The sequence below is a fragment of the Apteryx mantelli genome, chromosome 2 (assembly GCF_036417845.1).
Source record: "Apteryx mantelli isolate bAptMan1 chromosome 2, bAptMan1.hap1, whole genome shotgun sequence".
NCBI lineage: Eukaryota > Metazoa > Chordata > Aves > Apterygiformes > Apterygidae > Apteryx > Apteryx mantelli.
Genome location: NC_089979.1, coordinates 6275230 through 6293267, shown reverse-complemented (window position 1 = coordinate 6293267; position 18038 = coordinate 6275230). Strand labels below are relative to the sequence as shown.

General features: G+C 39.3%; 1 protein-coding gene across 1 annotated transcript in view; it reads right to left on the bottom strand.

The window, feature by feature from the left end:
• Positions 1-17337, bottom strand: part of FAM135B (family with sequence similarity 135 member B) — a 138520-nt gene extending 121183 nt beyond the window's left edge. The window contains exon 1 of the mRNA XM_067292266.1: positions 17261-17337. Coding sequence (XP_067148367.1) covers positions 17261-17337 — 77 coding nt within the window. The remainder of the gene's footprint in view (positions 1-17260) is intronic.
• Between the last annotated feature and the right edge of the window lie 701 nt (positions 17338-18038).

Genomic DNA, 18038 nt, shown 5'->3' with positions numbered 1-18038 from the left:
CCTTCCTGGCCACAAGGGCACGTCGCTGGCTTCTGTTCAACTTGTTGTCCACCAGGACACCCAGTCCCTTCTCCGCAAACCGTCTTTCCAGCCAGTCAGCCCCGGCATGTGCTGGTGTATGGGTTTATTCCTCCCTAGGTGCAGGACTTTACATTTCCCTTTTTTGGACTTCATGTGTCTGGAAATAGTTTCCAGGATTATTTGCTTCATATCCTGCCCAGGGATCTTGCCCTTCTTAAAGATAAAGGTGACGTTTTCTTCCAGTTGTCACAAACCTCCCCCATTGCCATGACCTCTCAAAGGTAATCGAGTGTGTCCTTGCAGTGACATTAGTGAACTCCCTCAGCACTCGTGGGTGCATCCCATCAAATCACATGGACTTGTGTATGTCCAGTTTGTTTACATTTTCCTTAACCTGATCCTAAACCACTGAGGGTAAGTATACCTTGCCCTGGATTTTCTCACTGGTTTCAGGGACCTGGGACCTGAAGGTCAGTCTCATCAATAAAGACTGAAGCAAAGAAGGCCTTGAATACCTCCACCTTTTCCATGTCCTTTGTCACCAGGGCCCCATGCCCATTCAGCAGTGGGCCTATATTTTCCCTAGTCTTCCTTTTGCTGTTGATGTACCTGTAAAACTCTTTCTTGTTGTCCTTCGCGTTCCTTGCCAGATTCAATGCTAGATGGACTTTGGCTTTCCTAACCACAATCCTGCATGCTCAGAGAGCATCTCTATGTTCCTCCCAAGTCATCCATCTCTGCTTCCACCTCTCACACACTTCCTTTTTACATTTGAGTTTAGTCAGAATCTTCCTGTTTATCCATGCAGGCCTTCTGCCAGCTTTGCTTATTTTCCTGCTCATCTGGATGGTCTATTCTTGAGCTCAGAGGAGGTGGTCCTTAAAAATCAACCAGTTCTCCTGGTCCTCTCCTTTTTCCAGAACCGTCTCCTACGGCTTTCTTCCAATCAGGCCAAAGTCTGTTATTCTAAAGACTAAGGCTGTGATCCTGCTTTTGCTTATTTCCCTCATTGCAGGATCCTGAACTCCACCATCTCATGATCACTGCAGACAAAGCTGCCCCCAGCCTTTACATCCCCAACTAGTTCTTCCTTGTTTGTAAGTATGAGGTCCAGCAGAGCACCCCTCCTCATCAGCTCCTCAAATACATGTTTTGGGATGTTGTTATCAACACACTCCAGAAACCACCTGGACTGCTTGTGCCCTGCTGTATTGTCCCTCCACCAGCTATCGGGGTGGTTAAAGCCCCCATGAGGACCAGGGCCTGTGAACATGAAGCTTCTTACACTTGTCTAAAGAAGGCATCATCTGTTTCTTCTTCCTGATCAGATGGTCTGTAGCAGACGCCCACCACAGTGTCACCCATGTTGGTCTCCCCTCTAATCCTGACCCATAAGCTCTCAGCTGACCCCTCACCCATCCCCATGCTTTCCCGCTGCTCTCTCGCCTCAAGGGCAGCTCTCCCTCCTCATCTTCCTGATCTATCCTTCCTAAAGAGCCTGTATCCATCCATTGCAGCACTCCAATCGTATGAGCTATCTCACCACATTCATATGATCCAATGAGATCACAGCCCTGTAACTGCACACAGACCTCTAATTCCTCCTGTTTGTTCCCCATGCTCCATACAGGCACCAGCCATGCTGATTTCCCAGAAGGGGCAAGAGAGTTATCCCCATAATTCTGTCTGGTAGGCACTTACTTGCTTATATGGATATGCTTGGAGTGGGCCCTCTTCAGCCCTGTTTTTTTGATTACAATGCCCTTACTGTTTACATCACCCTTCTTTTCTTCGGTAAAAACATTATGAACAAGTAAAACCGACATATACCATCTGATTCAGAAAACCTCTGGCTCACATGAGGGTCTGAAACACCATCACTCAAAAATGTTATGAAAATGAAGACTACTACTTTTGTAACTTATTCAAAATTAATTTTAAATTTCCATTGTCTTTGAAGACAGACCCTAAGGGAACAGAAGTAGGAAAACAAACGTTTTCCTCAAAAAAATCTGTTTTTTAGAAGCTACATTTTCCCTGAGAAAAATCAATGTAAAAGCTCTGACCCATTTCAGTTAAACCTAAGATGCCTCAGGTGGGTTTGAGAGTAGAATTTTGCACTACTCTCTTTTGGAGTCTGGTTATTAGAATGTATTACAGCTCCACTTTTTCCTGTTAAACAGAATGGTGTTGCAATGGTTCTGCACTTCTGAAAATGAAATCCTCAATTCAGACTGAAAGTATTAGTTATGCATGTAACACCTACGAGATGTAGGTGCAGATTAGGACAAGGCTACATACTATATTGTACAAATAAAGAAATAAAATACAAAAGTGGCAGCATTCCTTGTTCCAATATTAAGATCTCAGCACAGAATGAGAAACAGACACTCACACAAGAATTAGGAAACAAAGAGACTTGTTAGGGTTTCATGACTAAAACATGGAACAAAAACTGTGCAGCTTTTGTATAAATACAGCATTAATTCTTTGACTGTTTTCCATACTATGGATAACTCTAAGACAAAAACGAGAAAGGGATATGCCATAAAACTGTAACAGAATTAATGCAAGCCCTCGGCTCCTGTTATAAATATCTTCTAGGAACTGTAAGTGGAATTTTTATCAAAGGAGGAATTAGAGCTTCAGTGTCAGGCAGAAAAGCACCATTGCACTTGCACTCTGAAACGAAAAGTTTGGAGGTGGAACTTGAAAAACAGCTGCATAGTAATCAGGACCCGGCTAAGCAGTTGTTGGAGGCTGCTGATTTAAAAAAGCAAATTCAAGCCCTTGAAAAACAGCTTTAAAAAGAGTGGCAGTTGATGGATGAGTAAGCTATAGAAAGTGAACATGAATGTGATGATTTTCCGCAAGAAATTCAGAAGCTGGAAGAACAGTTAAAACTTAGAGTAACATCACAGACTTCTGGAGTGCCCAGAGAATATGTAACAGAATCTTAGCAAGCAGAGCTAAAAGCAAAGATGGATGATTAAAATAAATTGCTATTAGAAAAGCAGCAAAAACATCAAGAAAATACAACTTGTGATAAGGTAGAGAAACCAGTGGCACAGACAGAGGAACTAGACATTGGCAGTAGTGAAGTCTCAAAGACTGTAAACTACTTGGAACAGCAACTACAGAAAATGAAGAAAATGGAAACAAATTTAAAACAAGATGAAGAAACATTGCAACAGCAACAGTACAATAACCTGATTCAGATCTCTGTTCTACAGTCTAAATTGGATGATGCAAAGCATAGCGCACCTGCAGAAGGCAGCTCTGATCAAGCGCTGAAGGAACTGTTACAGGCAGAGCAGGAAACACGAGTGACAAAAGAGGAAGAGATTGCAAGCTTATTAGACCAACTAGAACAATATAGAGGTAATTGGATCAGTAAAAATGAGGACATATTGCAGCTGAATTTGCAGTTAGAGACGGGAAAAAAAAAAACAAAACTTATGCACTTCTGGGATCAACCAGCTTCGGTTAGATAATGCACACTTGAAGGAGGATCTACCAAAACTCCATATGAAGCAAAAGGTAATAGTGAATTCTCAGCTTTGCCATCCCCACAAGCACTGTTGCGAAAGAAGACAACACTGATCATTTCAACGAGCAGATGAAGAGACTCCTGCAGGAGCTAGAAAACTATTTCAGACTGATTGTCACAAACAGCCTTGCTGTGACCAAGTACTAGCAGCAGATTGATCTCCCATCCCACAAGAAACTGTTACTTCAACATTTCTCTCCATCTTATCTGAATTTGACAAGTTGACCCATTTTCCCGTAGCGCTTTGTTGCCTTTTGAGGCGTGTAGCAGAGATGCTTGACCCTTCCATTTCCCATCTGCTAGAGGTTGTGTCTCCTGTGATGAACCTCACAAAAGGCCAACCACAGAAATGTCACATTATGGGATATCAAAGGGAGTGAACTCCTGAACTTCTGCTCTTGGGAAGCAGAATCACTGCTTCTGCCTTGGACTGCTCTGAATAGAGCAGTCTCGTCCCACAGAGCAAACCACTGGAATGGGAGGGGAGAAAGGATCAATCATCATCTTTTTCTAATGTTAAAAAAAGGGATTTCTATACCAGATCAATATTTTGACAGTGAATTTGTGACAGCCATAGATAAGACTGACTGACTATTCTCTCTCAAGGTTTTGGAAAAGCACAAACCTTGAAAGAATAGCTGCCTCCTGCAGCTGTAAATGAACAGAGCCTTTACATTTATCTCTACAGAAGCATTTTTCCCACACCAGGACGGTGGATGACAAAATCAGTGTTCCCCCTCCCCCCAAGGAAATCCTCTTCCTCCTCCATTTCTACTTTTTCTCATGTTTACTTTTTGCATCAGATTTTCTTTGCCACTCTTTCTCAGGAAATGGGTCATTTCTATTTCCACCCACTCTATCCACACAAATAAAACTAATTAGAAAATGTGGGATCTTATCCAAATTTACCTATTTTTCTCACTGAACTGTTGGCAGTTCTCAAGGGATTTTTCCATTTCTTACAGGAAGGGTGAATACTCTCTTCTAAAAGTACACTCTGTGCTGGCACAAACCTGACAGCTCTGGAGACAAAAATCTTGTTTTCTGTAGAATGGATGTAGCATTGACAACCGAATTGCAACCTTCACAATGTTTTTTGTCAGTATGAGTCCTCTCTCCTTTGCAGGAACTCTTTACAAAGAGGTGAGAAGTCTATTCATTCCCAACTGCCTCATGAATCTGTTCTCTCTGCTAACTCTCTGGCTTTATTTTTGAGCTAATGCTCAAAATGTTAACATTAATCACATAAGCATTCACAGAAAGTCATGTTTCAGTAATTTCTCCTGGGGGAGAGGGTAATCACACTTGACAAAATATCAGAGAAGTAATGAACTACACAAGGATAGAGACAAATAATGTGTCCATCTCAGCTGCTACAAAATGCCTTGAGTTTGTAGCCACTTGAGCTTACATGAGTAAATTCTCCAAGATGGCTACAAATCTGTTCTTGGTATAAGTTGGACTTCTATCCTAAACAGCTAGAAGCAAAACTTGCACTTATCTTCCATCAGGATCCACAAAACAAATGCCCTTTGACATCACATCTATTCAGTCAAGATCTCTACAGAATCCTTTAAGAGGAGCAAGTGATGCCACGCTCTTCTGCAGTTATGATACCCAGGTCCAGTTCCCCACCACGTCTGAGATCATCCGCATCTTTTATCATGTCTATGCTTACCCATATGGCATTGTTTTCATTCCTGCTGAGGCTGTTCCTGTTTTCATGGAATAAAAATGTTAATTGGATCTCAGATCAGCACTGTATATTAAGCATTAACAAAAGCAAGAAACAAAACTGATGATTCCACTGATATAAGGGAATTCGCCTCATCACTGGGCTATGGAGTTATATTTCCTTGTTTATCTAGTCCTTTATCCTATTTCAGAATGCAACTACTCCCCTAACTATTTTTCTCCATTCTCTATGTATGAGATAAATGTGCCTAAAATGGACTTGTGGATTCCAGTCTGGGAAGCAAAGTACCTAAACATTTAGTCTGGTAACACTAAACGCCATCAGATACAGTCTCCTCTGCCCACCTGGATCTTCATGCCAATGTTTACAATACTAATGATAAATACACGAATTCTTTTCTCAAACATGCAAGATTCTTCTAAGGGAGCCAGGACTCCTCAAACCTTCTACCACAGAAAGTGTAAAGAGAAACTGAGATGGTGACCGAATCTGTAAATTCGATGCCTCATTATAATGGAAGAAAAAATAACTTCACTTTTACCTAGATAAGTACACTTACCACTTTTACTTAGAATGTACATTCAGGCTGAAATACAATATTATCTTGTGAAGAAGAGAGAACAAAGGCAGATGTTCAAAAGTTATGAACGTTAGATCTTCAGACAGATCTCACAAACTCAACAAATACACTAATATGGGTTTAGGTTGTGGCTGCCATTTTCATCAGATAGGACATGTAACACAGGCAGAGTAAACTTGGCCACAGGGACACAGTGAATCACAGAGCACAGTGGAGGTGAAAAAGGCTTCAGGCTGATTTGGCAGCAGAAAGCTCACATGGTGGTTACAACACGGTACAACTTCGCGATTCAATTCAAGTGCCCTTGGAGCCAAAAGAGACTGGAAGTTATTCAAGGTAGTGTCAAAAGGTCAGATGATCTTACAGACTGCAGAATTTATGAAAAGTCATGGAAGTTGCACGTTAAAAGTGACTACACTGCTACAGAATCTGAAAGTAAGCCATGGAGCAGGGACTTCTAGAAACTAGTTACATCATTTACATGTTATTTGAAACAACATACAGTAAGTTTCACAGCGTAAACAACAGTGCTCTTGGCTGTTTTCAAGCTTACTGGGACGCTTCAGCCTTCTAATGCATTTATCCTTTCATTATCTCCACAAGGTAGGGAGCACCGGTGTATCTTTATCAGAACCTGGTGGCAAGCTGTAAATATGCTTATTCATCCCAAACTAGTAACTTGAACTATTGACTTAAATTAAATTATTTATTTACTAAAATCTGAATGCTTAAGTATTGTGTTCATTGTCAAAAGTAAGAACTTGAGACCCCTACGTTTTCCGTCAAGGATTTTAGCTTTCTTTCCTTATGCAGTTGTTGAACAAGCCAGGGCTGCTTTTATCTGAGAATCTTCAAATCCGGTCGCTTTCCTCAAATTCTAGTATGTCTGTTATTTCAATATATTACTCTCCACTTCATAAAGTTTATCTTGTGAGGAGGAAGTGGATGTCCTGGCAATATCAAAAATAAAGAGAATATTTTAAACTGGTCAGCAAAAATTGCAAAAATCAAATTAAAAATCCGCAGTATCCTCAGCATTTTTGTTGTTGGCTGGCTGCAGACATCACTCCAAACAGTCACATTATAAACTGACTTCTCATTTGTTGCAGGGCATCATTATAAAGATTTATCATGCATAGCCAAATGGGAACAAGAGATTACTAAAGAACAGTTCATTTTTCAGCTGCATTTTATTTGTAATACCTTTTCTTGGCAGATGCTATCCCCACAAATGAATGGATGTTCTGAAGTAACAAAGTGGACGTGGATTGATGGGAGAAATTGATCTGCATTCGTTAATGTACTTCAGCTGCAGCAAACACATTAAGTAATTAAAGTGCTGAAATGACCTCCCATCCAGACATACTGCATATTCTACTCCACTTATGCAAGGACAAAGGCCAATTGTTTTTTTCCATTGCATCTCAAGTGCACCTTGTCTGCAGCCTATACACCATACAGTTTGATTGCTTCCATAGAATTAAACTATTCAGTTGCACAAGAGGTTATTACCCCAAGAGAAGTCTACAGGATGAACTGTCAAAAAAGAATAATGAGTTTGGGTTTCCAACCAAAGCCGTATTAAGAGGATCTGGAAAATGGTTTAGAAATTTCTCCTCTGAAAATCAGACTTCAGAATGTTTGAATACAAAAATACTGGAAAAATAAAGGCCAGGAACACTCTGGGACATAGTTTTCCCATGCACAATACTGTTTTCAATCACCTCAGCATCTGAGAACCTTGTCATAGACCCCTGTAACCATTAATTAAGAACAACCTTCTGAGATGTTATTATTACTCCCATTTTTTTTAAATAAAAGCTGAGGAACAAAAAGGCTGCTCAAGCCTACATCAAGAAATTTCCAGAACTCATCACTCACTCCAGCAAATAACAACAGTCATAGGTCACTTGGTTTTAAGACAGCAGCATTAAAACGCACCTTGCAAAACTGTGAGAGAACTGGGTGGACAGTATTGGCCAAAAGACTGGATTTCTTCAAGCATAAGGCAGGGAAATAGAGCTGAACCCACATTGAACCAATAATTCCCAACCACTAGGCACTTCCTCTCTGAAAAAAAATGGGCATGGAGCACTAAATTGGGGACAGAACAGTGAGATAAATGCCTGTTTGCACTGTATATGAAATTTTACATATACAGTTCCCAGCAGTCATTAAGAAACCAGGCAAGTGCAATACCAGAAGGAAATTTCTGGACAACATAGTTATTTAAAACAAACACATGTTGGAGTGCCCAGAAAATTTATATCAATTTTAGAGCTTCTGAGAATTCCAAATGTCTTATCACTCCTCAGCCCATATGGGCCAGATTCACCATTTGTTCTGCTCCCATTTTGTGCCCATGGATCACAACAAGAGCATCGTGCCCAGAGAAAACATGCTCTCTTTACTCGAGTCACCTTTCACACATGGGATGGCAGCTGATTTCTTGGTCATGAACACTAGTATGATAACCAGTAGTTAAAACAAATGATTTAAAAGTATGCGTTGCATGACTTTCAGCAAATTGGCCTCTTTTTAGTCAGCTAGCACTTAAGATATTTTGAAGGATAAATAAAGGTTATAAAGTGATTTGTGATCCAAGGATGAAAGCTGATGTTACTTTTGCAGAGCACAGTTTGGCGTAGGTACTCAAGCTACCCAGGTGGAAAACTGTGTACACACCAGAAAAAAATTCAGAAGTCAGAGGTAAGGATACAGTCAGAAAAGGTGTTCTGCTTGCTCTTGGAAGACAAACATTAAAATATATCATATAGACAATGCTAGCCAAGAGGAATGTCATGCAAGCAGATGGAATCTCTTCTTCTAGGAAATAAAATGAAAGATATGATCTGTTAGATGAAAACAACCTTGGGGAAAAAAATCTTGTTATAAAAAGAAGAAGAAACTAAAATGAAACCTTTGGGGTTTAGCCAACTTTTAATGCTCATCACTCATTAGCTGGAAGACAGTTCATCCTATCAGCTATATCATTAGTAACTGACCATCATAAGATTTTCTGCAAAGTCATTGGTGCTTAACTGGGAAGTGTTTTGCCCATTTCTGCTAATACTTTTTTCTTTTTCCTGCAAGCAGAGATTTTAATTTAAAAGTATTATGCTCTGCAGTATTACAGAGTGGCTTCAATCATCCTTAAAGAAAGTTGATCAAACTTTAAGTTCAATTAAAAAAAAATTTTTTTTCATTTAATAGGCTAATGCCATTTCTTTGAGGAGAATTTCTGTTTGAAGCAATAGTGTTTATACAATAAATGGCTGGTTTTCATTGATGGGTCTTCTGGAGATGGCTGTGTTGCTCATTCTTGTACACACGCTAATTATTTTATTCTATAGGTATTTTTGCTTAAAGATGTCATGGAGAATTGATGACAAAATACTATAAATGTTCTTAGAAAGGGAGGGAGAAATGACACATTAAGTGCAACACTGAAAATTGTGCTCTTCCAGGATTTGACACAAGATCGTTAGCAACAGGACTCGGTCACATCAAAGCTTATGGTGTGGACCGACGTGTACAGGTAAGAAGGAGAACTTAACCTTATTTGCGTGCTGCGTTTCTCAGTTGAATTACCTTTTAATGTTAATCAAATCAACCCACTTTGTGCAGAAAGCTAACCAGCTAAAGGAATTACTGGGGACCCCAGTACTGACTATAAATCACTACAAAATAGTGTCTGCTTCATAGGGTGAAACTGAGTGATGCAGAGGGAAGTTGCATGGAGTTGACATCTCCCAGCTGTTTCAAAGCCAAGGACAGACATGGTCCTTCTCATCCAGACTCACAGGCTGGAGGGGACCTCAGGAGGTCTCTAGTCCAACCTCCTGCTCCAAGCAGGATCAACACTAAATTCAGATCAGGTTGCTCAGGACCATGTCCAGTCAGGTCTTGAAAACCTCCAAGGATGGAGAATCCACGCTGTCTCTGGACAACATGTTCCAGTGCTTGATTATCCTCATAGTTCTTTTTTTTTTCCCCCCTGTAACTGGGAATCGTAGGAAGGGACTAGACCTATCTGTTCTCTAAACAGCTTGTCCTGTATTTAAAGACTAGACTTGCTGCTGGTGACTATGCCATGCTTTCTCTAGGGATATGTACAGCGTGTAACAACACGAAAACATATTCTGAACACAGATAACTTCATCTGCCTCAATTAGTTATTGTTTGCAAAGTGCTTTAGAGAGGAAAAGTGCCAAAAGAGCTGCAAAGCACCACAATCAGCCCTCACATGAAAACTCGGAAAGTAACTTCCCATTCCTTAACAATTGCATACAAGGAACACAGCGTTTCTCTGAAGCATCTCATAGTTATTTTATTACCAGAGCTGCTCATTCAGTAATTTCTGGCACTCTTTCTCTTTTTGTTTACTATAATTGCACTGACACTGCCTGTGCTGGTGTCATGTTTCTGGCTTGTCCTACTTAAGTTCAGTGCTTTAAAAATGTCTCACTTTACTTATTCTTAAGTAACAAGATGTTGCAGCAAATATATATATATCCGCTCACAAGCTTGCAGGCTCAGACTCCCTTCCCCTACACAAATACATGACAGAGGGATTTCCAGTGGTAGACAGTGGTCCACCTGTATGAATTAAGTACTAGGAGTCAACATTTGAAGTGTAACTCCGTATAAATGTAAATCAGGTCACGTGAAATTGAAGCTGCTTTCTGACATAATTCACTCAGAAACTCATCAAGGCAGCAACATAAATATCACTTGGATTAGGGTGATATTTACTTTCTTCAGAGGAGATAGTTTCTTGCTGTTAAGGGAGGAAGGGTTTATTCTTTGGTCAACCAAATACAACAGATGACTTTAAAAAAAAAAAAAAGACTTGGAAGAAACACACCTGGGATTGTTGAACAGGTGAACAGAGTCAGAATTAGTTTAAAAATATATATTTTAAGCATTAATAAATAAATAATAAATAAATAAATAAATAAATAAATTTTTATAAACCCACCAGCTGACAAGTTATTTTCTCATCTCATTCAGTATGAGATTCTTATATGGTACTCAGCACCTTAGTATCTGAGCAACCCTCAGCACTACTTCCCCTAATATAACCAAAGCCTGTCAAATAATTTTCCTGTTATCTCTCACCTCAGGGAGAAACTTGAGCAGTGGAGTGCTTTTGATTTAATTCCATATTCTCTGCACACACACAGACGACTGCAAGCTCTTGTCAGCGATGTCAGGTCAACTGTTGGGTGCCTGACACTTGGAATCAGATCCAAGAGCAGTTTTCCTTCATGTATGTGAGTTTTCCATTTCTGATAGAAAGTTCTCCAGTGCTAAAAAAAAGAAGTCGCTGATCACGGTGTGCAATCCTGAGCTGAATACTGCCTTGTCTATATCTTGGTCATGGGCTGCAAAGCACTCTGAAAACACAAAGCAAGCTTTCCACTGCTTTCTACACCAGCTTCCTATATGATGCAGTGCCCAGTATGTAGCCTGTGTAGCTGAGGAGACATATTGCGGTATTTTGTAGCAATTTTAATTCCCTAAAGATGAATGGCATTCCTGCAGCTCAAAATAATTGGCACTAGGACATCAGAGTGAGAGAGTGTCGCCTGTGCAAATGGGATAGTAGAAAGTATTAGTCACACACGTTATGCCTGTGGTTATTCTCACCAAGCAGCCTAGGGACAGTCCTGAGCTGCTGACCAGATGGACCGTCTGTGCATTTATATATCTTTCACCAAAGGATAGTGAGCCATACTCTACAAGAAGTTGTCCTCTAACAGCTAATTTAATTTGTGTCTTGCTTAGGTTCAGCTCTCCGTTGTCAGCTACTCACTGAGCCATTTGCTCTTAGTGATCCACTTACACGCAACAAATGGATTTGCATATTCTCTGCATAATGTTGTCTCTGGCATCTGATTAATGGTACAATCTGCAATCATTATACAAAAATGGGGGAAAAGACCACAAAGGGAAGTGACTTCTGTGTAGGCCACAGAAGAAAGATCTCCAGCAGACAAGGCACAGCTTTCTATCACGGTACATCAACTGCATCATTTCAGAAAGGACACACTAAAGTTCTCTTCCACATCTAACAGGTGCCCTGTTATCTTAGGGTCCTGAGAATTATTGAGCTGGATCACTTACTTTTGGATCCACGTTCTACTCATTCTGTGAAACTGGCTTGGTTAGCCAAAAGATTCAAAGCTATTAGATGATCTTAGAATTGTTCTTTAGCTCAGTTCTCTGTAAGCAGAGATTTGACACTGAACACTTATCTAATGTATTCAGTCTAAGGTAGTCATAGTATTGCTTATTTGGAAGAAGAAATGAGAATTTGTTTCCAGAGGTCAGCACTAACCATTTCAGTCACCAGTCAGTGGAGCTTGTTTAGATGATTCCCTTCACCTGCAAAACTGTCTCATATCTTAGGTTTCATCCTGTTTAATTCCAATCTTTTCTCCCTATCATTGGCACTGGAGATCCCACCTCCCTCTTCAGCAGGCCGGTGAGAGAATTGTCTTTTTGCAGTCATGGCAATGACTCACCTGGTATCATTCTCTTTAAGCTGGACATCTGCTACACTTTAGGACACTGATGTTTAGCTAACTGAGCACCTGCATCTCAACTGCTTTCACGACTACAGGCTTGTGCTGCACTGTTTTGAGTCTTGTCAGTTCAGTGGATCAGGTTTCCAACTATCTCTGTATGACCATGTAGACAATCATGTCTTCCTATTCCTAAGGTTGGTGGCTTTGGGGGCTAAAAAAATACTTTTTTTTCTTGTCTTTATTTTATGTCTTCATGACAAGAAAAAGGTCAGTTCTGTCGATACGTCTGTTCCAAGGGACACTAATCATTATTCCATAAATGCATCACATTGGCATTCCTGTTAGCCATATTTAATTTTGTTTTGTTTTGTTTTGTTTTGTTTTATTTTTCACTTCATTTATATTAGCAAGAATCCATGTATCTTAAATGAACTATGTAAGCATATTCAAAAAACAAGCAGATTTGCAGTCCAAACATGTTTTGTATTTCATTAGAGGTGAAAAGCTTGAAGAAATGCATCCTGTCTGGAAAAAAAAAAGTAACAAGATTTCTCTCTGTTCTAGATGTTTTAAATAAACTTTTTGATATATCCTGACACTATACCTCAAAGATCCCAGCAACTAGTTCTGAACCTCTGAATGTGATGAGTATTTTCCATGTATCTCTCCTGACAAGCTGGGGAAAAGCCTTGACTTATTGGAGAACCCCACTGTGTTGAGAAGAGGAGCTGCTAGACTGTGTCTTCAAAGCTGATGACTTCATGAGTAAGAAAATTGAAATACTGTTGTCCATCTGGTAGGCAAAAATGCTCTTTTGCCATGTAAAGTCATTGTCTGCCACGGCTGAACATCATCTTTTAGGCAGCTCTGAACAGCGAGAGTTCTTTGGTCTGATACCTGCAGGGTATTGGAAAGCTTGAGTCCACTGATATGATCCCAAGGGTAATGTTATCGTTATTATGGAAGAAGCTAGACTTCATTTTCCCACTGGTTTCTTCTCAAACCCCACCCCCAAACACAGACCATTACCACCACCAAGTGTTAGACACTTACAAATTAGTGTCCAGAATTTGAGGAGTCAAAAGATTGAAAAGCAGTTGATTAATCCCTATGATTGTTACCTAAGGACTTACCTTGATCTTTATTTTATAACACATCATTGCCAGAATCCTAACAATATGAAGTCACTATTCTGCTTTCTTTGTGCCCTCTATTCCCTCTCAGACTCAAAAAGTTATTTACACCCTGTGAACACAGTAGCTTTTTTTTTTTTTTTTAAAGTAAGGAAATCTATCAAATAGATTTTGAAATGCTTTAAGAATAATGGCACAGAAGCATTGCTTCTGACAGAACCAGACAAATCAATTAATTGATCTCTGGCAGTCAGGGATAATTTTATTTCCTACTCTATTAAGGAAAATCAGAATCAGTTAGCTAATTTCACTACAGAAAATATCTGTCACCAGCTATTAAGTGGCATATGATGGAGAGAATTAGGATGGAAAATTTAAAAATGTTTTCTCTTCTAGAAATTACATTACTTATTACTCGACCTTTAGAACTCTGGCATCAAACAGCAGTGCAATTCCTTTGGTTCGACCAAAGAAAAGGTTCTTTCTTCCCCTATAGCTGCATCTACAGCATTTAACCTTTGATGTCTATAAATACTGACACTGCTGTGTGCATGCTTCAGAAGATAACTTTAACACTAACTGACCAAAATAAACTACCTGCAACACCTAATTTACTGATGGCTCTTCCTGGTACACGGGCCTGGAACATAAAACCATAATAAACTCAAAAAAAAAAATCCCTAATTGCTTTTGTATCAGAGTCCCTTTTCAATATTAAACCTTCATACAGGTTAAGAAACATTATTTCAGCTCTTAAGACTGTTGTTCAATATCACAAGGCATAGAATTTGGTTAGATCAAGGAGTTTCTATTTCTTGTGGGAAGGAAGGGTTGGCAGGTGGCAGTGTGTGTACACACAATTCAAAATAGATTCCTGTGCAATTAGATATAGAACAGAATCCCTTAAACCGTTATCGAGGATCTAAAATTTAAACCACTTTGTCTCTGTGACTTACAGCCAGAAGACCATGTCCTTAATCAAGTTTGATTATTAACCATCACCTAAGGGCTCCAGAAGGGATGATTCTCCCAGGACTCTCCTGCTACACCTTGTAGCTTTATTCATTTCTTTATTCGCATAGAGTGCTCTTTTCAGAAGTGCTCACTGCTGGCTCAGCCATGCCCTCCCTCAAGGAACTGTCTTTAGAAGGACAGTTTGCCAAGACTTCGGAAAATCCCAACCTTATTTCTTCACAGTTATACAGTACTTACCTGGGAATTTCAACCCTATGGTCCAAGGTCGATTTTCAGATTACTAGCTGAAATTGGGCACACAACATCTAGTGATGTTCAATGAGATATGGGACCTAAGACTCCAGTCCAATCCTATTAATGTCACTGGCAAGACTGCCATATATTTCATTATGTTGTTGGGTTTTTTTTTTCCTTATTTTGTTTTGGAACAAAAAATGAAGCATAGTAGTAGATAACACTAATTATTATCAGTGCTTTCTGTTGTGGTTCTTGTTTTTGTTGTTAAAAAGCCACATATTGGACTCCCACAGAAACTAAGATCCATTTCAGCTCCACTGCTATTTTGATGGACAGTCTTTCACAATTCACCTTGCCAGCTTTCAGGGGGGCAGAGTGATATTGACCTAATTATGAAACACACACAGGAAAAAAAAAAAAACTGTTTAAATAGAAAGTCCACATTATTATTATTTCTACCACCTTCTCATCCGGTGTGACCGTGGATCAATCCAAGATATCCCAGATGTCCAGAATGACTATTGGCAATGGCAGCAAGGAAAAATAAAACTGTACCCAAGTTCTAAATGAAACTGGGCAAGCTCATCTACTACTTTTCTTCACCCTCAGATGTTACAGTAATAGGGGCCACTAAGTAGCTGAAGTCAAAGGATGCTGATCGGCAAGTGTGAGACACAGTAAAGGATTTTGTTGAAAATGGAAGGGGTATAATTACGGAAGGAAAGCAAATTTAATACTATGCAAGATACAAATAGAAAGAAAAATTACTCTAGACAAATTAATGCAGTATCACCTATAGTACCATATGTTTGGAATATTAATCAGTAAAACACAGTAAGAACAAGCAGGGGAAAATGCAAAGGTAATTAGAAACTCATTAGTGTGACAGCAGAATATATTATCTGTATTAGTGCTAGGTTTACCCCCACAACAGAAAGTTGATCTGTCAGAGCCAAAATCTTTTAGAGGAATTACTGTATGGAAAAGTAGGCCCATATGACAAAAATGGGCAGCTCATCACAGAGCAACTTGAGAAATGGGAAGATCCCTGGCTAACCTCTGAATATCCTACCAAGTCCAGACAAATCACTGAACAGATGGGTGTGGATTTTCAAACATGAGGAAAGTCAAGTATGTTACACTGGCCATCAGAAGAAAAGGAAAAAACTCTACAAATAGGACTATCTTCTAAGGTCATAAGCACTGAAAGACACGGCAGACTCCTCTTACGACTGAAGTAAACCAAACACCTCAATCACAAAGCATTTTTCTCAGTTTAATGGATCTATTTAGTATAGTCAGAATGCTTTCAAATGTAAAGTTGGTAGATATTCACATGGGTGTATGAACAGAATAGCAGATGCCGGCCATTAAAATGAAGTAAAGCTGTGTTCCCTTCATTTAATTCAAAAATGGATAAGGGCAACATATTCCTCCCTCATTTTTTAATATGTCTTATGGGGTCACATTTCCTTCTGATAGGTAAAAATCATGTCATTTTGCTGAAGCTCATGGATTTATCTTGGTCTAAAGGGAATGTAAAAAACAAATCAGCAATAGTAATTCCCCACTAAAAAACAAAAAAATCAAAAACAAAAAAACCTCTTCCAATTCACAAATGCCATATTGCAACACAATCAAAATTAGTGGGAAACCATCCCAATTCCTGAAACAGTTTCATAGTTTAGTTGCTAGAAATGGTGCTAGAGACAGATCAGCAATGAGCCATCCCTATGCATAGGTAAGGATTAACAGGAAATACCTAGTGTGATATGTACATCAGTTCTCATAGATAAAAGAAAATAATATTCTACCAGACAAGTACATTCTTTTGACCCTTCTGTCTTTTCTGTTCTCCTCAAAAGGTCCATCAGTGTAATATCTTTTCCTCACTGAAAAACACCTGTGGTGTCCAACATCTAAGCAGAGTAACCACTCGCATTTTGTTAGGCTTCTCCATTTAACAACCTCAGGGTTGCTGTAAAAGCTACCAAGAAGGTGGGAAAAAAGAAAAGGGGCAAAAGTTTGAGTAAACCAAAAGCTGTATGTGTTCTTTTAACTTGAAGGGATGTGAGAATACGAGGTGGTCAACAGAAGCAGAACTTCAAAGAAAACACATTCCCCTTCCCTTCTTTGAGGTCCCGAATGGTGGGATTCTGTTAAATCTCATTAAAAGTGTATAGACATTAGATGTATGATCCTACAACGAGCAGTTTCACTAGTGTGCAATGAAGCTCTCGTTTACCACAGAGGCTCAGCACTGGTCCAAAAGAGTTTAAAGCAGCTATTGTCCCTATTTCTGAACACATGCTTTGTAACAGTGTATTGCAAAAACAAGTCAGTCAGACTTTATAGTAAAAGTCATGTACACTGATCTTCCCTGACAGCAATTAAAGACCAATGACGTCCTTCCTTGTCCAGAGATTACATGAAATACACTTCCTTTGTCAGGAAACAACCTGTTTTGGAGTTTAACACTTTTCTGTAAATGATTCTTCTGCAATCAGCTGAAAACAAATGGAAACATCAACTCACCCTCTCTGGAAGAGATCCACATTATGGAATTTGTGTAGCTCCACAGAAAACTCGACCGTTCCCTGGACCTCAGACATGATTTTTTCAGGTCATCACCTAAACAACACATATAAACAGGCATTTAAAAAATTTCAAGTATTTTGTTTTACAAATCCAAAAATGTGTTGTCACATTTCGTTTGGCATCTTAGGGTTCATGGAAAGCTGACTGTAATCAGCTGGAATCTTTCCAATAACCTTATTGGGCTCCATCTTCAGGAAGACTCAAGAAAAGCCAGATCAAAGCAGTTATTAAGAGAGGCAAAATGTCTAATTAGGATAGAGTGATAATATTATGGAAAGTACATGACAAATCAAAGAGTAAATAATATCTTATGTGCAAGAATCTTAAAGCAAATTTTAGCTAACTCTCTTGCTACTCCTATACCAGAAATAATTTTTTCCTTCTCATTTTACCAAAAGGCAGGTATCCAGGGGCAGCATAGATCAATCCTGTAAAAGAGTAGGCTAAGGAGAAGATAGACCCTAGACACATGATGGTAGAAATCAGAATTTGTATGCTTTTGGCCACCCTTATGAATTCCCTGAAGTCCTGGAAGGGAAGTTTTTGAGGGAATATGAATAATTTAAAGAATATTGAATGGAAGAGGTTCTGCTAAGGAAAATGCTGACAACCAAGGCACCTAATAGAGTATTTTCAAGTGTTACAGCCATTTACAGATAATATCTCATAGGATGATTGAATCATAGGATAATTCAGGTTGGAAGGGACCTCAGGA